This window comes from Hibiscus syriacus, unplaced genomic scaffold, assembly GCF_006381635.1.
Source record: "Hibiscus syriacus cultivar Baekdansim isolate YM2019G1 unplaced genomic scaffold, ASM638163v2 tig00113719_pilon, whole genome shotgun sequence".
Classification (NCBI taxonomy): domain Eukaryota; kingdom Viridiplantae; phylum Streptophyta; class Magnoliopsida; order Malvales; family Malvaceae; genus Hibiscus; species Hibiscus syriacus.
The window spans coordinates 735,894-757,436 of NW_024063467.1; the positions used below are offsets into that span (position 1 = coordinate 735,894).

Consider the following 21,543-nt stretch of genomic DNA (forward strand, 5'->3'; position numbering starts at 1 on the left):
ACATAATCGACCCAGGTTAGGTCCTGAACTCCTAGCTCCTACTATCGGGGGGGGGGGGGGAACCTAATTACAGACTGATGAATTAAAGGGGGGAAATGTAAGTGAGATTGTAACGCTATGCTCTTGCGTTTTGTAATGATTTTTAAAGGATAAATTATTTCATAGCCCAATCAATTATTAGTAAGATTATAAATTGATCATTTAATTTTAAAAGAGTAAACTATGCTGATAGTCCCCTATGTTTAGGGTCTGACTGAATGTGGTCACCAATTTAAAAATTAAAGGAAAATGGTCCATAAGGTTATTGATCCGTTCGATTTTAGTCCCTCAGTCATTAATTTTTGTTAACCCCTTTTGTTTAAGTTCCTAACATGGTTGAGGGACTAAAATCGAACTATAGTTAACCGTCGAGGATCTAAAATCAAAACAGATCAATAATGTTAGGGACTAAAATCGAACATGTCGACAACGTTAGGGACTATTTTTCCTTAATTTTTAAATTGGTGACTAAAATCGGTGAGACCAAAAACATAGGAGACTATATACATAGTTTACCTATTTTAAAAAGTCACAAACAAGATGTTAGAAAATGCTTCTCTTTATAACTCCCCGATGCTTCTCTTTATAACCCTCCTCAAGCCAATTTATGACATAGTGAAATAACTATAAGATCAAAATCATCAAGGATAGTTAAATAATTAACTATATATGTAGACATATCATATTGTGGTTGGTTGAATAAAAAATATAACTTACATAATTTTTTTTCTTGGAAATGATAGTTTTGTACGTTATTAATAGGAAACATGTATAAAACAAGACAGAAATATAGATCTCGTTAAAAACTTTACTAAACTCAAATAAAAGAAGAAGAATGCATCATGTCAATGGTCTCGTTAAATTTTTTTCTTAAACTCAAATGAAGAAAAAAGAATGCATCATGTCGATGCCGAAACCAACCCTAAAATAACCGCTAGTCATCCAAAACAACCCTAAAAATATAACCCCGTAATGCCACTGGCAGCCAAACAACAGATCTTCAATATTACTTACCTGGGATTGCAACAGCACTAGGGCAATATCTTTATCATATCCTCCACGCGACCTTATAATGGCAGAATAGATTTCATACTGGCTAAACATATGATATATAGTTTAAATTGTAATCGTTAAACGATTGATATAATTTTATTATTTTTTATTTTAATAACATATAATAAAGTGTTAAAATAATTAATACTATTTATCAATTTCATAAAATAATATTTAATACTAAAAAATATATCCATTATTGCTATTTACTTGGTTTTACAATTTACTTGATCGGCTTTCACCGACTTCGCTTGGGCTCGCAGCAGAGGAAAAGTTATGTTTATATGATGAAATCAAAAAATAGCTGATCCTTATTCCAATATGTAATGGGGTAAGGGGAGGTAAGATAGTAGGCTGCCCCCAACATCAGGTTGAGAGCAGCTTCCGTGGGAAACCTCCAAATTATGAAATGTCCTCCGTGAGACTTGATCCCACGACCTCAAAGTTAAAAACTTTGTGCTCTACCAACTGAGCTGGATGATCATTTCGTTTATATGATGAAATCGATTGGTCGAAATCTATTTCATTTATGGTAATATATATGGGGCTGAATCCAGTTACACGATATAAAATTCTTTTAGTTTTACACAGATTTAAAACCGTTAGATGAGTGAAAATGGATGATCCAAATTAATAGTATGATATATGAAGATATTCACTTGAAAAAAAAAACAAGGAATCAATTTGGGTCATCTATTTTCACTCATCCAATTGTCTTAAATCTGTGTAAAATTAAAAAATTTACATTGTGTAAGTGAATCCTAAAACCCTATATCATAGTGGCAGAGACACGGCTTGGCGAGGGTGAGTTTGTGTCCACCCTGAAATCCGAATTTTCTTCTATTAGTTAGTTATTTTATTGATGATGTCTACCTTAAAATTTTTCGTATCCACTTTAAAATCTGAATTTTATTCAGTTAATTACTTATTTTATAGATAATGTCCTCCTTAAAAATTTATTTCCGCTTCCGCCACTGTACATTATAAACGAAACCTCAATTGTATGCAAACGAGTCAATGATGGACAAAGCACAAACAATGGCCAAAAATGTTTCCAAGTGTTCTACTTTTTCATGCATACCTTTTTCAAATATCCCATTACCAGTTTAATCCAAATTATTATCCATTTAAATAATATAAAATTACGAGATAATTGATTCAATTGAATGTATATTTATTGGTATTTTGATAAAAATGTTTAAGTCTCATTTATGATTATTTATACAACAGATGAAGATGAACATCGTATACTTAAAAGGAAATTATTCAATTAAGGGGCTGTTTGTTTCGCTCTGAATAGAATTATTCAGCGTTAAATGTTGAACCGTTCAGCATTCAGATTATTCGTTTCTCACCTCTGAATGATTCAGTGCTGACTGATTCAGTAAAATAGTGTTTAATGATTCAACATAGAAGTACATTCTGAATGATTCAGAACAATTATCAAACAGCATGTCACATTGAGAGTTAATTTATACAGAACCTCTAAATCATTCAACGCTTAATTATTATAAAGTAAATAAACAACCCCTAAATATAATAATCTTTTAGCGAAGTCTTATATTCGTGATAATAATATGATATTGCTTGGTCCAAATCCCTAAAAAGCTATCATGCCAAACTCATACAAAGCTTAAAGACATTTTTTTCCCTTTCTTTTCGGGAAATTCTACCGTGCGATGGTCTTACAATACGATTAAAAAAATATGTTATCGGTTTTGTTATTATTTTTTAATAAAATAGGTAAAAAAAATTACCTAAAACATTATTATTTTTATCTAAAACATTATTATTTTTTAACATTTTCGATAAAGTGTATAATAATAATAAAATCGATAAAAAAATAATATTTTAAATAACACTTTACCAGATATATTAACAAAACCAATAAAACGTCAAACAATAACAAAATCAATAATATTTTTGTTTAATAGTATATTAAAATTGTAGAACTTTTCCTTTTTTTTCCATTAATTTCATTCTCCCTTATCTCTTTTACCATCAACTCAGCTGCCAAACCCACTTTTTCAACATTGGTGGGTTATTATAAAATAATATTTTTTAAATATTTTTAATTACATAAAAATAAATATTCAATCAATCTTAATATAATTGTTAGTGTTTGAACTCGAAAATTTTAAGAATAACAATTATTTAAAAAAAAAAATAGCAACTGATATCTAATCTATTGATTGACTAATCAAAATCGGATTTTGCAGAGACCTATTACAGGGGTGACCATCTCAATCTAATTTACCTCATACAAGGATTTGAACCCTTAAACTTACTTAAAAAAATCTAATGTCTTATCTTATTAGACTAACTTAAACCCGAAAACTCTAACAATAAAAATAATTTCTTTAACTATTAAAATTATTTCGTTGGTGACACAAGTTGCATCTTTCTTCTTATCCTACTTCCACGCAATATATATAAAAGCTATATTTTCATATATCCTTTTCCTAGTCTATTCTAAACCCAATTGACTTTTCTTATCCTAAGCGACTTTGTGTAATCAAAGCGTTATCCCTTTTCAAAGTAATTTTCAAAAATACCTTTATGGTCTTCTATATTTTAGTGTAAATAATATTACTTGTTCATTCAAATATATATATATATATATAACACTGCGTATATAATAGATGAATGAGATTAACGATAAAAATAAATTTTTGTTGAACTTGAACTACACTTGAATTGAGCCTTAAACATTGAACTAGATTTTGGGGTTAACTTAACCCAATATTTAATGCAACTTTTCCATATGATTATTTTCATTAAATGATATTTTATAATAGTTCTATCATTATTCCATGTATTATGCATGAGTTACTGATTTTGTTTTTATATTTTTCATGACCTTTAATTTTGGTACTTTTCAAATTTTAAAATTTAAATACCGACTCAAATTGAAACTAGGACAAAATGACTAAATTCCAATGGCATAGTGTGGTCACGTTGAATAACAAAAATTAAATCTATAACTAACGCATCATGCATGGACTAATAGCATAGTTTAATTTATCAAATATTGATGAGGTCATGATTGACATTTTAAAATTGGTTTAAGTCACTTTTGTCCTTGTAGTAGACCTAATTTATTACTTTCGTCTCTATCGTATTTTCGCATCAATTTAACCATCGAAGTTATTTGATTGCATTATTCTGTATCCTACTCCTAACTTAAAATCCTAATAGTTTAGGGTTTATGTTTTAGAGGTTATGTGATTATGGTTTATGTTTTAGAGTATATAATTTAAGGTTTTAAGTTAGGAGTAATGTATAGAATGGTGTAATTAACTTCTATGACTAAATTGATGTGAAAATACGATAAGGACAAAAATGATAAATTGATTCTACTACGGGACAAAAGTTACCCTTTTTTCCTTTAAAATTTGAAAGATTTCACGAACCAACTTACTTCAGTTGTTAAAGAAATCATTATATTTTCTGGAGGTCGCATGTTCGAACACCAACGACTACAACAGATTGATTGAGCTTTCTTTGTCAAATGATTGACAATATATAAATCATATATTACTTTGTAATCACTTTAGTTTAATAATTTTTTTAAAAGTCTACGTTAAAAGAGTGCAAGTGTGTAACAAACATCCTCCAAGTCTAACACACTCTATGTGGATCATGAAGACCTAATTTTTCCATCACGTCAACTGTCTTTAGATAATGTCAATTGTTCATAATGACACCTACAAAAGAGATATGGAGGGTACAACAATTATCAATTGAATTTTAAGCCCTGTTAAAGTAATTCGAAATTCGGATGATGAAAACACAAACATGGTAAAAGTTATGCGAAGAAAAGCGTATTGTACCCTAAAAAATTCCTTAATCAATATTAGCAAAGTTCTATACTTTCCAGTCGCACGGTACGTTCGAATCGGACACGGTTCAAAATGCAAAGGATTCCAACTGAAACAGAGCAAAAGCGTCACATTTATTGACAGAGAGACGCATAATTTTATGAGATATAAATTTAAATTTTTAAAAATTTAAAATATGGATTTAAATTTATAAAATTAGAGGAATGAAAAAAAATTAATTAAAAAATATATATAAAATAATCTAAAATATAATAATTTTAGATTTTGAGAGATAAATGAGTGGATCCATCATATTTACTGACACATTTTTATAGCTGCAATTCCATTAAAAATTCTCCCTTTTCCTTGCCTGCGTCGGGGACCCACCAAGACACAATGGGAACATGCCACGTGGGGTATGATCGCACGAATTGCGGTGGACCAATCGAACCATAGAGGACGGTTTGTAGCGTGCCGAACAACTGCTTTTCGCATTGAAGGTCAATTCCTTCATATCGAAAGGAGGGCTCGGCGTTTTTACCGAAATATAACCCTTATACTCAATAATTTCTTGTCAGCACCCTCTCCCTTAATATTATAGATCTAGCACTCTTTCTGACACGGTGTCAATAAAGTCCGGATCGTCATCTGCGTCTTTGGGGGTTTTGTCCGAGCTGACGCCACGTAAGGAAAAGCACGATGGCCATCCGCGCCTTGGTTGAACCCTGACACGTATAAAAGGCACAATTCCACGTCTTTCCATTAATTCCCTAACCGTCCGTCTCCCACGTTGATTAACACTCGTTTCCCCCTCCCCTCTTCCTATAAATATTTTTAATCATTATACATGCTTTAAAAATAATCACCAACTTCAAAAACATAACCCTAATCATCAAATCTAAGACACAATTGTTCTCACCATGCAATATTTATATCAATTGATAGAGAATTTAATGTAGATTAATTCTCTATCTAATAGCTTAATCCACAAACTAATCATGTAACTTGAAAAATCAAAATAAAATTCTTACCTTAGGAGAACTTGTAGTTACGACCAATAGCAAGAATGAAGCTCAAAATATGCTAATTATCTTTATTCTAGTATTTAATGGATAATACACATGACATTTATCTAATTTAATTGAATTAAAAAATCAATTAATGAGAAATTATAAAAATACCATTAATGAATCTTGAAAATTACCAAATGATATTGTATTATCTTCCATTAAAATATTACTTGGTCAAAGATTAATTAATTTGACTTTGACTTTTCACTTTGGCCATGCAATTTTAGAAAATTGCATTTTAGTCATTAAAATTCCACTGTTAGACCAAATCTGAAAAATTACACTGTTATGAGCCAAATTTCTTTGATCTAAAATATGTAAATAGTATTTCCAACAATTTCCTAACATCCTTCAAATTTTCGTAAAATTTCGATTCGATTATTCAATTTAAATACTAAACTTTATCGTTTTATAGCTTTTAACACAAATCTCGTACCGAAAATATGATTCCTACCAAAATCTTTGTTTTAAGACAAATTATTCATATACGGGCTAAAATATATAACTTTTCAAAAGTTTGTTTTTGATCCATACACTTTTCAAAGTTTACATTTTAGTCGCTAGATAAAAATTTGGGGTATTACATTTCAGGCTTGGGTAATAATGGAGTATCAATAATTCAACGTGCATAATGGAAGGAATTCGCACCTTCCGTACGTGTCAGAGGTTTAGCGAAGGCGCAGATGGCGACATAAGCCTTTCCTTACGTGGCGCCAACTCAGACAGAACCCGCAAAGGCGCGACTAACGATCTGCGCTTTATTTTCACCATGTTAGAAAGGGTACTATATCGGTAATATTAGGGTAGAGAATGTTTGACAGATAATTATTAGGTCTAAGGGTGATATTTTGGTAAAAATGTCGGGAGCGAACCGACGGATCCAGCCCTATGGTGCAATTCTTCTCCCACAGTTCTAAAATTCTCTAGCTTTTGCTCGCGTCGCCTTGGGAGTGGTCTCCACGACATAAAAGACTCATATTTCATAATGGAGATAAAAGACTCATCTTTCATAACGTATTCAAAAATATTTTTCAAAATTGACACATATATATTAATAACAAAAAAAATCGTACAATATGAGTAGGGTGAATCCAAGCCTAGACTTACCTAGGTCGTGGCCCCCTGTGCTCAAAAAAAGGTAAATTACTTATTGAGTCACTCATAAATTATTTACTTTATGTTTTGGTAATATAACCATTATTTATTGTAAATCACACTCATTTTACGTTTTGGTCATCTTTAAAATTTTAATTGTGATGTTAACGTGTCATTATAAGATAATGTCATATAATGATTGAAAAATAATTAAAAAAATGTCATGTTAACATCTTTAAATTTTTTAATGGTGACTTGGTGAGTGATCAAAATAGAACCAAAATGTAAGGTTAGTTATGATTTTGAAAAAAATAATAGTTGAGTGACCAAAACGAGTAAATGCCTCAAAGCTTTTATTTACTCTTCTCCCAAAGTGAGAGTGGAAGAATGATTCTGAATGATATAAATGAGGAGATGCTCTTTATTTATAGTTGAGCTCCCTCACAATCAATGGCTAGGATCGATTTACATCAAAGGCTAAGATTTTCCCTATTTAATACAAAATACACTATCTAAGGAAATTCAATCCCATCCTACCTAATTACATCAATTAGCAGGAATATTTCCTTCGATAAGTGTTCACACTAGATATGGTAAGAATCATCCACAATCTCTATTTATTTGTTATCTCTTGCCATAATTATCGAGCTCTCATGATCATCTTCACTTTCCATGTTTGCACAACCAATGTGAACAGACTCTCTAGCATTATCCAAGTGATGGGCCAAGTCTGGTGATCTTGGCAAGCCCGATTAGACAATATAACTTAGAGCAAATGCCTCAGAGCTTTTATTTACTCTTCTCTCAAAGTGAGAGTGGAAGAATAATTCTGAATGATACAAATAAGGAAGAAAGGCTCTCTATTTATAGTTAAGCTCCCTCACAATCAATGAACATAAATTAAGTAATAGACGGGTTACCAAATAGTTAGTTTACCCTAAATAAAAGCATGTAAGAATTATGTTGGTAAAAATGCTTGAAGGATTTTTATTTCCCCAAGTAGTGCACCCGCCAAAATATTTCCCCAAATAGACCATTTGCTACAGTACATAGTGAAGACACCAATATTTCTACGCATATTCAAGCATCTTGAAGTTGAAGACTCGGGGATTACCAGACGTATTCAACGCATTTTCCTTGGGGTAATAGTTGCATCATCGTCATCCGCCCGTGAAACTTGCATCACTATAGAACTCACTCTATTTGGGTAATAGTTTGGCGAATGCACTACTTGGGGAAATAAAAACCCTTCAAGCATTATTCAAGCATTTTTGCCTATGTTAGTAAAAATGCTTGAATAGAAAAGTATATTAATCCATTTAATATTTTTTCTAGATTTAATCCATATATATAATTCTTATTACATTTTAAATTTTAAAAAATACTAGTACATAAATTATTATGTTTATATTGACTCAGCCTAATTTTTTTTTTGAATTCATTACTAGAGAGGAATACAAATAAAATTTTAAAATAAACATCTTCAATAAAACAGATATAACAAATGATCACTACAAACATCCGCTACCAATAAAAGCTGTCACCTTTTCAAATTAGATCGAACAAGTGATTATGCCATACACAAGCATGACTAATTACGTCAATTATTCATAAATTGTAACTTAGATTTTAAATTAATATATACTCTTCAAATATACAAACCAACATAAAATAAGTAAAAAAAATAACTTAAAATAACATTATGTAAATAATTAATATATAAATTGTTTCTCAAATTCAAATAAATAATAAAAGAATCTTAAATATCGATTAATTTTTTTATATAATATTTTAAAATAGGCAGATTGATCCGACAATATAATCTAAATTATAATAAATGTATAATTCAACTAGAAGATGGTGAATTTATATGAAAAAGTAAAATAATATTGTGAACAATCGATAACCATATAATAAAAAAGAAATTTTTTGTCCATATGTTAAACCTTTATAATCTTTTTTTTTTTTATGAAAAACCTTAATATCCTAATATTAAATATACATGATTACTAATAGGGTTGGTTCAAGTGGTAAGCAATTTGATTTCGCTTAAGCATATTTCGAGTTCGAGTCCTTGTGAATGCAGAAATCCCGTTAGAAGACTCACTCACCAAAATCACGTGTGCGACCCGGATCAATCCGGATTAGACAAGACAAAACCTTGAGAACTGAAACGACAACATGTATATATATATAGACACGATTGGCACAAAATATATGTGATGGACAATAAATGTATGAATGATGTGCCGTTGGATGATTTGCATACAAGTTCCATATAGCACTAAACAATAGGAGGTTCAATTCTTAGACTAGGGTACAACCTAAATTTACCAAACATTTTTTTCCTTAATTTGTGCTATCCAAATACATTAAATTCAACATTTATTAAATATTTAAAAATCATGGAAAACCATAATAGGATTTTTATTGCATTAATATGAGTTTCCATTTATGATAATTTACAACCTCAATTGAAGCAACTATTTTAGGTGTTTATCAAGGAAAAAAATATCATATTCATATCATAATGTTAGTATTAGAGATAACATCAAATTGGGTTGGGTCAAATCAGATCTTTTATCAATCCGGACTTGATATGAGTTTTAGATCCTTCATCGACATTCGTTTTGATACGAGTTCAGTAAATTTTTATCATATTTGGAATTCAACTAAAATTTTACAGAAAAACATATATCTAATCTAGCTCTGAGTGTAAAAAAATCTCATTCTTCAGTAAAATAAAAAAAATTGGAAAAAAATATATAGAGAAATTATATTATGACAGTTAGTAATGACATAGTCGTACAAGATGAACGCAAAATTTTACATTAGAAGCTGAAGATTAATTATCAATAAAAATATAAAAATACTTAAATTATATGAGAATTAATTAGAGAATTGATCGCTCATCAAACTTCCCGATCCATCGGCATGTGAATGAACAGTTATGACCTAATTGGAGTTGATGTACACGCGCACAAAGAGAGCGTGGCCATAGTGCCTGATCTTTTCTGTCCCTAGGGGAAAAAATATCCAATAAGAAATTGCAAGCATCGTCCTCACAATTTCCCCACATTTGCTCTGCCCCACTTTTGACATTTTCACAAAGTCAAAGAAGAAGCTAATGTGGAGGAATTATAACCCAACACAAAAAGAAAAGAACAAAGAAACAATTATATTTTCCCCATGGTCTAATTATGATTCTCACCTCTCTACTTTATAAAAAACCATGAAATTAATATTTTAATTTATGTTGATCATTGAACAAAATTATTTGTCATTAGGACACTAAATTATCAAAATAGTTTTTAAGTATTTTGTATTTTAATTTGTAAAATTGAAGGATTAAATTCATTCAATTATTTTTAAATAAAATTCAAATAAAATTGATAGAATGCGAGATGAATCAAAAGGGAGGGTAGATGTCCCTGAAAATTGTAAACTAGTATATATTTTAGATATTTTTAATTGATAATCGATTTTCGTTTCATACAATTTTATAAGTTCTTACTCTTAAAATTTTAAAAGTTTACCCCCTAACATAAGATCTTACGTTTATCGTGCATCCCTGATAGAATGCGTAAAGGATAAATACTATTATTTTATGACTTATTGAGAAATTTTATCCAATTATCAAAATAAAATTGATTCTATTATTTAATTTTTGGGTAAAGAACGTAAACGGTCTCCCAACTATAGGATAATGCTTTATTAAGTTCATTAACTATTAAAAGTTCTAAAATGATCCTTCGACTATGGAGTGTTGCTTTGTTGAGTCCATTGACTATTAAAAGTTATAAAATGGTCATTTAACTGTTCATTATTTTCAAACTCGTCATTTTTCGTTAAAAAATGGATGATATTCTGAGCTAAACGTTAACTTATTGATTGTGATATGATAAAATTTGATTCCCAAATCTCAAACGACTATCATATCACAGTCATCATTTTAACATCCAACTTAAACAACCACCAAATTTTTAATGAAAAAGGACGAGTCTGAAATATAATGAATAGTCGGGTGACAATTATGTAACTTTTAATAGTCGAGGGACTCAACAAAGAAACACTCCATAGTCGAAGGATCATTTTGTAACTTTTAATAGTCGAAAGACTTAATAAAGCAATACCTATAGTCAGAGGACTATTTGTGTTCTTTAGATAGAGGGGTGAAATTTAGAATTTGACCATTTTTCTTTCTTTCATTCCTATCAGATGAATACACATTTATGTTTTAATTTTCTGTATAAATAAATTAACAATGACCAAGTCAGTGCACCGCCATTTCCTCACTTTTCTTTGATGCTTATTTTGTTTTTTCTTTGTTTCACACATAAACGAAAGTCAACGCCGTCCTTTCTGCCTGCGTTCCCTTCATTTTTCTTCCCAATTTGAGTATAAGAAAAATCGCAGCCGGCACCGAAATCTCATCGATTTTCAGACAGCAGCTCGAAGGGAATGGCGGAGGACTGGGACCTTTACGCCGTTGTGAGGAGCTGTACGTCGGCCGCCGTCAATAGCAGCAGAGATTCCGCCGTGGAAAGCAGCATCAACAATGAGAATTGCGGCAGTTCCCGTGAGGATCCTTTGGCTTGCTTGGCGTCGTTGACGTTTGAGGAAGAAGACGACCCCTTTACCTTTAAAAGTGGTTCGTTGCATGATTCTTACAAGCCCTTTTTGCCGAAAGTCGACCCCACCACTATGATCGCCACTAATCGTGGCATAGATCCATGTTCTTCGAGTTCTGTCCATGGAGGATCTAGTGGCCAACTTAATCATCATCATGAACATCCCTCAACCCCCGCCGCCCCCGCCGTTGGGATTGGCTCCCCGTTGTCTCCCGCTTCCGCTAGTATTTTAGCTTTCGGCGGTTTCGGAAATCAGCAACGACAACCACAGCAGCAGCAGCAGCAGCTGCAACAACGAATTCAACCACCGGCTCAGACTCCAAGATCAAGAAAGAGGTAAATCGACGCCGTACTTTGGCTTTCAAAAGATTGGCGCTTTTTACAGTATTTTCTCAGCTAAAGATCCTCCATTTCATTGCAGGAAGAACCAGCCGAAGAGAAACGTATGCCATGTAACGGCAGATAATTTGTCGTCGGATCCTTGGGCATGGCGTAAATACGGGCAGAAACCCATCAAAGGCTCTCCTTATCCGAGGTTAATTAATTTCGTTTTTGATTAAATTCGGATTATAAACTCTCTTACTTAACCGAAGAATGTGTAGTTAAAGGTAAACTTTTTTGGTTCTTTCAGGAACTACTACAGGTGCAGCAGTTCGAAAGGGTGTTCGGCGAGGAAACAAGTGGAGCGTAGCAATACGGATCCCAACAACTTCATCGTTACCTACACCGGCGAACACACGCACCCTAAGCCCACTCATCGGAATTCTCTCGCCGGAAGCACTCGAAACAAGGTTTCAACTCAAACTGTTCAAAAGGCCGCCACCGTCAAAGATTCCGCCCCGGAAACTATGCCTACCACCACTGCTTCTTGCTCCTCTCCTCGCTCCGGCAGCAACAACCTCTCCCCATATCTCCCACGACCCCACTTTCGGCACCTGCAGACGCCGCCGCAGCCGTGCACAACGCAGGCGAAGATGAAAGCGTCGACATGGCTTTTGAAATGGCACTGGACGGAGAAACCGACGACGACGACGAGCTTTTGATCCCCAACGTGCATGTAGATGAAGATCTTTTCAAAGGCTATGAAGAACTTGTTGGAAGTTCTGTTGACTCTGCTGCAACCGGCGCCGCCGCCAGCGGTGGCTGTTAGAATTATTTTTTATATTTATTATTGTCAATTTTTTTGTATACTACATAGTATAATTTTTTGGGAGGGGTTGGGTACGAAGATATTAAAGATACGTAACTTTTATGTAATTTGATTTCCATTTTATTTTTCTCGCTAGCTATATAATTTTGGAAAGAAAGCATATTTCGTGCATAAATAACATCATAAAATTTACTCCATTCCTATATTTATTGTTTCAATAACAAAATCTGACTAAAATAAATATAAGTTTTAAGGTTACTTTTATCCATTCAATATACTATTTTGTCCTGTCGTATTTTCGCATTAATTTAGTCCTTAAAATTATTTAATTATATCATTCTATACTCTATCCCTAAATTATAAATCTTAAATTATGGTTTAGATTTAAAATTTATGGTTTAGAGGTTACATGGTTATGGTTTAGAGTTTATAATTTCGGATTTTAAGTTATGGGTAGGATATAAAATGATGCAGTTTAATAATTTCGAGAGCTAAATTGAAGTAAAAATACAATAGGGACAAAAATGATAAATTATGTCTATTACAGGGATAAAAATAACCCTTATGCCCAAATATAAATATAATAATTACGATTAGTAAAAGAATGTTTTCATCGTAGTTTAAAAACGATTTATTTGAAATAATCACAAATACTTGTTAATATACAAATATAAGTTTCAAATAGAAATAAATTAATAAGATAATTAATTATTTAACCAAATTATCAAAATCTAATAATCAGCTTAGTATAATTAGGTTGTAATTGCATAGCCAGCTTGGATCCCAAGGACCTTGTTATTGCCCACTTTTTGTTTAATTCGAAATAAGATGAACCATGGGGCATTAGGACCATATAATTATCATTCTAATTATTAACCCTAAAAGCTTTTCCTTTTTGAAATCCATTCATTCTTATTGATAGAGGGGAAACTAATGATTTTCATTGGCTAATTCATTAAAATTAATAGGAGTTTTAATTTTATATATCATACTTTATAATTTATAGGTTAAATTACATGTTTAGTATTTAAACCGTTACTTTCATTTTGGTATCTATATTTTATTTTATTTTTAAAATCATATATAATATTTAAATTTTATTTTGGTATGTCGTTGCTAAAAATTTAACTGTGATGTTGAAGTGATAAAAAATATCACGTTAGTAGTTCTATTAATTTTTTAACGATATAATATCAAATTAAAATCTAAATTAAACGTTAAGTATAATTTAAAAAAAATACAATTTAAGTATCAAAACATAACAAAAAGTATAAATTAGATATTAAATGTATAATTTATCTTGATATATATTTGAATTTTGAGTTAATATTCGAGTATTGGACCTAAACATTTGATAACCCGAGTTTGCCCAATGATTGGGGAATAAAGTTTTTGTGAGACCCAATGTTTAATTGGAGGACCAAGAGCTAGTTTACCCTTTTTTTTACCTAGTTTTGTTTTGACGTGAAATTGTGGCAATTTAATAGTGAACGGTAACTTAATTTAAAATTAAAAAAATAATAAGAAATAAATGTGACCGGAAATATTATAAAAATTATAATATTTTTAGTTAAGTATAATTTAAATTGTTAATATTTTAACATTTTCGGTAAGAAATATTTTAAGTTGTCAGACAACTTAAAATATTTTTTAACTTAAAAATATTAAGAAAATGTTAATATTTTAGGATACACTTAACTTAATTTTATTTTAAACTAATTTAAATTATCAATTTTTTTATATTTAAAAAATTCATCAATTCAATTATTCTTCACGATACTATCAACTCAAATGCCTTTACCATATTAAAATAGGAATTGAATAATTGCAGTATGCAATAAATCAATAAAAAGTTATTAGTAAACTTTAATTATATATAAAAATAATATAATATTTATAAGAGAAGAACAAAAATTAAAATGATAGAAATTTTAAATATAAAAATTAATTTTATTAAATTAATTTGAAAATCAGATTAAATTAATATTATACCAAGCCACTTACTATTCTCATCTAATATTTAACTATCACTTGCATGTTTATAGTAATATATTAATTGGGTGATTTGTAAGGGTAGGGGTTAGCAGTAGCTTGGGCCCTGCAAACAATTTTAATATTTATTAATACTAAAAAATTTATATATTTTTAAGAAATAAATAAAACAATTTTTATTGGTCCTTCAATTGAAAAACTTAGATATTATTATATGATCATTGATCAGGAGATATTATCAGACTCTCTATCTTTTGACCCCAATTTTAATAAATTTCTAGATCATCATTGGTGGTTTGTTTGTAATTTTAGAAAGAAAAAAAGACCTGAATGTTATAAAAGCTATGATTAAGTGATACTGGGTGTAGTTTATCCTTATCGAATTGGGTAAACTACGTATTTAGTACCTAAACTATTAATTTTGACCGGTTTTAGTATCTAAACTTTCGATTTTTTCAAAACCATACAGAACGTTTGGTTTTTGTTTCATTTTAGTACCCATCGTTAAAAACTTAAAACGTTTAGTACCTAGACTATTTTTTTTGTCCGTCTTAGTACATAAATTTTCATTTTTTTCAAAATTTAATGTTAAAATTTGAATGGGGTACTAAAATGAAACAAAAACTAAACTTAGGTATATTTTGAAATTTTTGAAAAGTTTAGATCCTAAAACAGATCACAAATGATAGTTTAGGTACTAAACACATAATTTACCCTATTAAATTTGCATGCATTTTGTAATTTGGACAGTCAAGGTCAAGGGTGTAAAACGCCGGTTGTTGTAGGAACCGCCAAAAGAAGGGCTAGAAATGGGAGTATGGACCGTGTCATGTTCGGTGGAGTGGGAAAAGGATGGCCTTTGTCACGGGACAAAAGCCAAGATTCTCCTCCTGTCGGTTCACGAAGTGTGGACTTCGGCTATAAGTGGCTTACAAGGTCAATTTTTTTAATATATTGTTTTATTACTCATTCAAACATATATTATCTGCTTAAGTCTACAACTACTTTTAGGGTAAAAAATGAAAATGGTCCTCTGATTATATAATATTATTTTATTAAGTCTTTTGATTATTAAAAGTTATAAAATGGTCCTTTAACTACAGAGTGTTGCTTTGTTGAGTCTCTTGACTATCACAAGTTACAAAATGGTCACCCAACTATTCATTATGTTCCAAAGTCATCATTTTCCGTTAAAAAATAGACGAAATTCTGAGTTGAACGTTAACTTATTGACCGTGATATGATAAAATTTGATATCAAAATCTCAAACGACTATCATATCCCGATTATCATGTTAACATCCAACTTAATCAATCGCCAATTCTGGAGTAGTCTTTGACAAACCTCTGGTAGTAATTAGCCAACCCTAGAAACGATCTCAACTTCGTTACCTTGTTTGGTGCTTCCCACTCTTCGATGGCCTGAATCTTGTCTTTGTCAATCTTGATCACGCCATCTCCAACAATATGGCCGAGGAACGAAACTTCCTTTTAGATAAATGTGCACTTTTCTACCTTAACATAAAGCTTATTATCTTGAATTACCATGAACACATTCCTCAAGTGTTCGACATGCTCCTCCAAGGTATTGTTATAAACCACAATATATCTACGTAAAGTACAAGTCTAGAAAGGGTTGTAGTACCTTGCTCATCAACGTGCAAAAAGTGGAAAGAGCATTCGTAAGGCCAAAAGGCATAACAACGTATCCATAGAATAATACCTCGTCATATAGGTTGTCTTCGGTTCATCTCCCTCATCTATCCTGACTTGGTAATAGCCCGATCACAAGTCTAACTTAGTGAACCACCTGCTTCACCAAGTTGATTAAACAAGTCCACAATGAGAGGAATCAGATACTTGTTCTTCACCGTAAGCTTATTCAAAGCTCTATAGTCGATGCACATTCAAAGTGACTTATCGTGCTTATTTTGAAACAACACCGGAGCACCGTAGGGTGATTTGGAAGGTCGGATGTAACCAGCATCAAGGAGATCCTTCAACTGTGTGTGCATTTTCTCTAACTCAGGCATAGCCATCCTATAAAGAGCTTGGGCGAGTGGCTCTACGCTCCACATTCGACACAATCTCAATCTTGTGATCAATCTTCATTTTCATATACAACTTCTTCGGTAACTCGACATACATCACATCCTTGAATTCTGCCAACACATGTCCCACTTCAGTAGGAACTTCCTTAGTTGTGATCACAACATCACACACCAAGATAGCCAAAAAGGTCGGCTCCTCCTTGCGCGCCACCTTTGAGAACTGGATTGCGAATAAGATATTGGCCTCTACTCTGGACCCTCGGTTCACTAGAATGATGCAATGTTGTTTCGCATCCATATGCATAACAATCGGCAAAAAACACTAGGAAAACACTGATTGGTATAAGAAACTCAATCCAAGCATAAAATCGAAATCGTCAAGAGGGATTATCTTGATGGTTTCCTTTCTGTACCAACCCTCAACGACTAACTACACTCCCTTTGTGACTCTTGCAATCGAAACTTCTTTGGTATTGACAATTTTGATGGTTTCACTTGCCTTCTCCACATAAAGACTAACCTTTTTGTCTACTTGTTCTGACATAAATAACTCCAAGGCAAAGTATCAACTAGTGTACTCAACTTTTGGCCAACAACGTTGATTTCCAAGAATATCAACCCCTTATTCTTTGGTCCATTCTTGACCTCCACAGTAATAAGTATGGAGCCAAGCTTGAGAGACTCGATCTCTTCCCCATCCTTCTCCATGATGGCATGGATTTTGTTCTTCTACGGACACTTCCTCGCTAAGTGCCCAAGGCCATTGTAGTTGTAACATTGAATAGATTGTTTGTCCTTCATATCCCCATTATTGGCTTTCGATGGCTTAGTCGCGCCGCTCGAATCTTTATCGCTTTGGATGATTTATCCCTATCTCCACCTCCCCTTGAACTTCGTCTTTGGTTTGAAGGAGTCAGACTTTTTGACACCAAGCTCAATGATTGGCTCGGTCGTTATAAAGGCAGTAGAAAGATCTTTGCAACTTCGTCGCCTTAGCTTGTTCTTTGCCCTTGGATTTAGCCCATCCATGAAGGTAAAGAACATGTCCTCTTCACCCAAACTCGGTACTTGGAGACTCAGCTCGAAAAACTTTCAAACATGGTCACTCAGTGAACCTTATTGCTTAGTCATCTCAACTTTGACTTCGCCTCCTCTTCAGCGTACTCTGGATAGTATTATTCCTTTAACTCAACTTATAACACATCCTAGGTCTCGATGATGGACTCTCTCATTTCACATCGTTGTACCTTCAATACCACCACAAGAGTGCCCCCTCAGACAGATAAACACTGGCAATGCTTACCTTCTTGGCATCATCCTCAATGTCCATGGCTTAGAAGTATTGGCCCATCCCTAAAGAAATTCTCCACATACTAGGTGGACCTAGTCCCCTTGAACTTGTCGGGCTTAGGGATATCACCCACGACTTTCGGTGCTCGAACCGCCATGCTACTTCCAAACGCAGCTTTACACACCAATAACTCATTCTTAAGTATCTCCACATCCCTTTTTAGCTTGACAACCTTAGAGTCGGAACTTTGACTCTTGAGTTCCGTGACTTATTGTCTTAAGGCCTCAATCATGGCCTCAAGATATACCACGCTCCCCTATCTTGATGTAAAAATTATTGAGGGTTTATTGTACCTCTTCCTAGATATCCTCACAAGCCTTTAATATATCAAGATCTAATGACCCTAGCTTGTCCAAATCCATGGACTCCAACTGTTCCGTGACCTCTCTAACCTCCTTCATAGAATCCTCCAGCTTGGTAACTCTCCCTTAGATTGACGTCAAGACATCATTCGACAGAACTCTCTTATTCGAAGGGTTGCAAGAATCCTGTCCCTCAAAACCCGTTGCCTCGGCATGTTGAGGTGTCATTTTACTCGAAAAAATAGGTCTGATGTTACTTATCACGGGGCTAGACTGTTGCTAGCAAGCTCGTGTGGCCTTAGTCGCGTTCTTAGTTGTTGAGTTAATCGATTGACGGAATTGGCCAAGAGGGGGGTGAATTGGTAATAAAAATTTTGGTGGAAGCTTTTGCAGACAATTAAAAGAAATTGCACAACGATTTAGAGTGGTTCGACTTTCTCAACCAAAGTCTACGTCCACTACCTTAGCTATCCACACTAAGGATTTTCCACAAATTCACTAATTTGTCTTTCTTTTGAGGACAAATAGTAACCTTACAAACCCTCAAGAATTATACCCAAATTCTTGAGAACACTCTATCCCAAAGAGAACAATACAAATTTGCAAACTTACAAGGAAATCCTCATAAGGTAGATTGTTTGCACAATTCTAGAACAAAGAAAAGAACACTCAATAATGAATACAATTGAGCACAATAAGTGTTCTTGAAAGCAAAATGAATATGAATGAAAAATAGGCTTGAAATGCTCAAACTTGAGGTTTGATGCTTTCTCTTTGATTCTCTTTGATTCTAGTTGCTTGATGTTTCTTGTTGTTGATCAATGGCTTCTAAGCTTGCTTAAATACACCTTGATTCACTTCTAAACATTGGGGATCATTAATGAAGATAATATAGCCGTTTTAGTGTGAAATCAATTAATAAACAGTTTGGAGCGTTGGGGGAATCGGTTCCCTAAGTGTAAAATTCAAATATTTCGACCGTTACACAGGGGGAATCGGTACCCCCTGGGGGGAATCGGTTCCCTCCGAGCATACTGGAATTCTCAGAGTCAAACCATTAGGGGAATCGGTTCCTCTGAGTAATATGGAATTTTTGGCTTTGAGATGGTTTCGAATATTTTGTAAAATCGTTTTGAAATTATTTTAAGATTAAAACTTAATTTTACACTTGAGTAAGGATTAAAAATAACATTTGAAAGATTTGGAGTAATATTTTGATATTCAAATAATTATATCGAATATACTTAGAAAACCTTTTTGGAAAAACTTAAAATTCATTTAACTTAATTTGTTATATCGAAATATCAAAATGTTTTCAACATTAGTCGAATCTACTGCTAAATAACCCAAACACTTAAGCAAAGATTGCTTAGAGCAAAGCAAAAATGAACAATGAAAAGGAAAAAACAAGAGATGGGTGCTCAAAGTAAAGAGAAGAGAAAATTAGTGAATGTTAACTTATATTCCTCAAAGTGACGATGACAAATGAATGGGGAGAGGCTCATTTTATAGCTGGAGTCCCTTACATCCAACGATTACGATTGAATTACATCAATGGTCCAGAAGAAAGCCTACTCTATCTAAAACTCTAATTTATATCATTTTTAAAAGGATAACTACAACAGATAATTGTGGGATTTATCTACAAGATAAATAAGAAATTATCATGCCTTATCTCTTTATCCAAATGAGTGGCCCAACTCCTCTGGGTCTTTTGAAAACTCTTATGGATCTTCTAGAAGGCCCAAAACGTGGCAAAGAATAAAGCTTTGGGCAACTTTGATCGCATTTTTGTCGATCTTGGGCTCGTGGTCTGTAACAAAATCATATGATTTCCTTTTTTATACTATTTAAGTATACTTTATAATTTATATTTAATTTTTTTTAATTTCAAGTTGATATTCGAGTATTTCACTTAAACTTTTGATAACTCATTTTTTTTAATAATCTGAAGTAAATACAAGACAATATTTGTTTATATATAATTTCAATCATTTGATATTAAACTCTTACACCCCTGTCATTCCCGAACCCGAGACCTCAAGTAATAATATCATTTCATTTATCATTAAGGTCACTTGGTTCGTGCTTGATAACCCGAGTTAGCCCAATGATCGGGGGAATGAAGTTTGTGTGATCTAGTGTTTAATTGGAGAACTAAAGAGATAATTTACGCTTTTGTTCTTTTGTAGTTGATTTAGTTTGTTTAGACTGAAATTGTGGAAACAAGTAGCTTAACCAATTTTGTTTCAGCACATTTCTTAATTAAGATATTGTTACAAATATGTGACATCGTGGTTAAAATAGAAACTAAGATTTAATATAGTTTGGTATGATAATGATTTTTAATTCTTGAAATTTATATATTATATTAATTTTATTTTAATTTAAAATAATTCAATAAATTTAAGTCTTCAGATTTAAAAATTAATCATTTTTTATAACACTGTCAAATCAAATATTCCACCGTATCAAAATAGAAATCGAATAAATGCTTATGAAACAAATCAATAAGAAGTTGTTGTTGATCTGTTATTATGTAGAGAAATAACATGAAAATATAACACTTATGAGAGAGAAGAAGAACCAAAATACTAAATGATAGAAATTTTAAATATAAATGACTAATTTTTTAATTTTTTTAAAATAAGATCAAATTGATATTATATCAGTTCATATTTACCATTATTGACATATTTATAATAATATATTAATTGAGTGGCTTGTTTGTAACTTTTAAAAAGAAAAAAATGACCTAAATGTTATAAAAGTTATAATTAAGTGATATCGGATGTATTTTTACCCTTGTTAAATTTGCTTAAATTTGGACAGTCAAAGTCAAAGCTGCAAAGCGACAGTTGCTGTAGGAACCGCAAAAGGAAGGGATAGAAAAGGGAGTTGAGACCGTGTCAGGTTCGGTGCGGTTGGGAAAAGGATGACCATTGTCACAGATAGGATGGCACGGGTCAGATTTGGGTCGAGTTTCGAT

At 32.3% G+C, this 21,543-nt stretch overlaps 1 protein-coding gene across 1 annotated transcript; it reads left to right on the forward strand.

Annotated features, from left to right (window-relative positions):
• The first annotated feature begins 11,487 nt into the window (after positions 1-11,487).
• On the forward strand, positions 11,488-12,874 carry LOC120186648 (probable WRKY transcription factor 27). The gene is given in 4 exon segments (XM_039190527.1): positions 11,488-12,045; positions 12,131-12,244; positions 12,341-12,609; positions 12,612-12,874. Coding segments are annotated over 4 exon segments (1,137 nt in total). The 5' UTR covers positions 11,488-11,539; the 3' UTR covers positions 12,860-12,874.
• Positions 12,875-21,543: the final 8,669 nt, after the last annotated feature.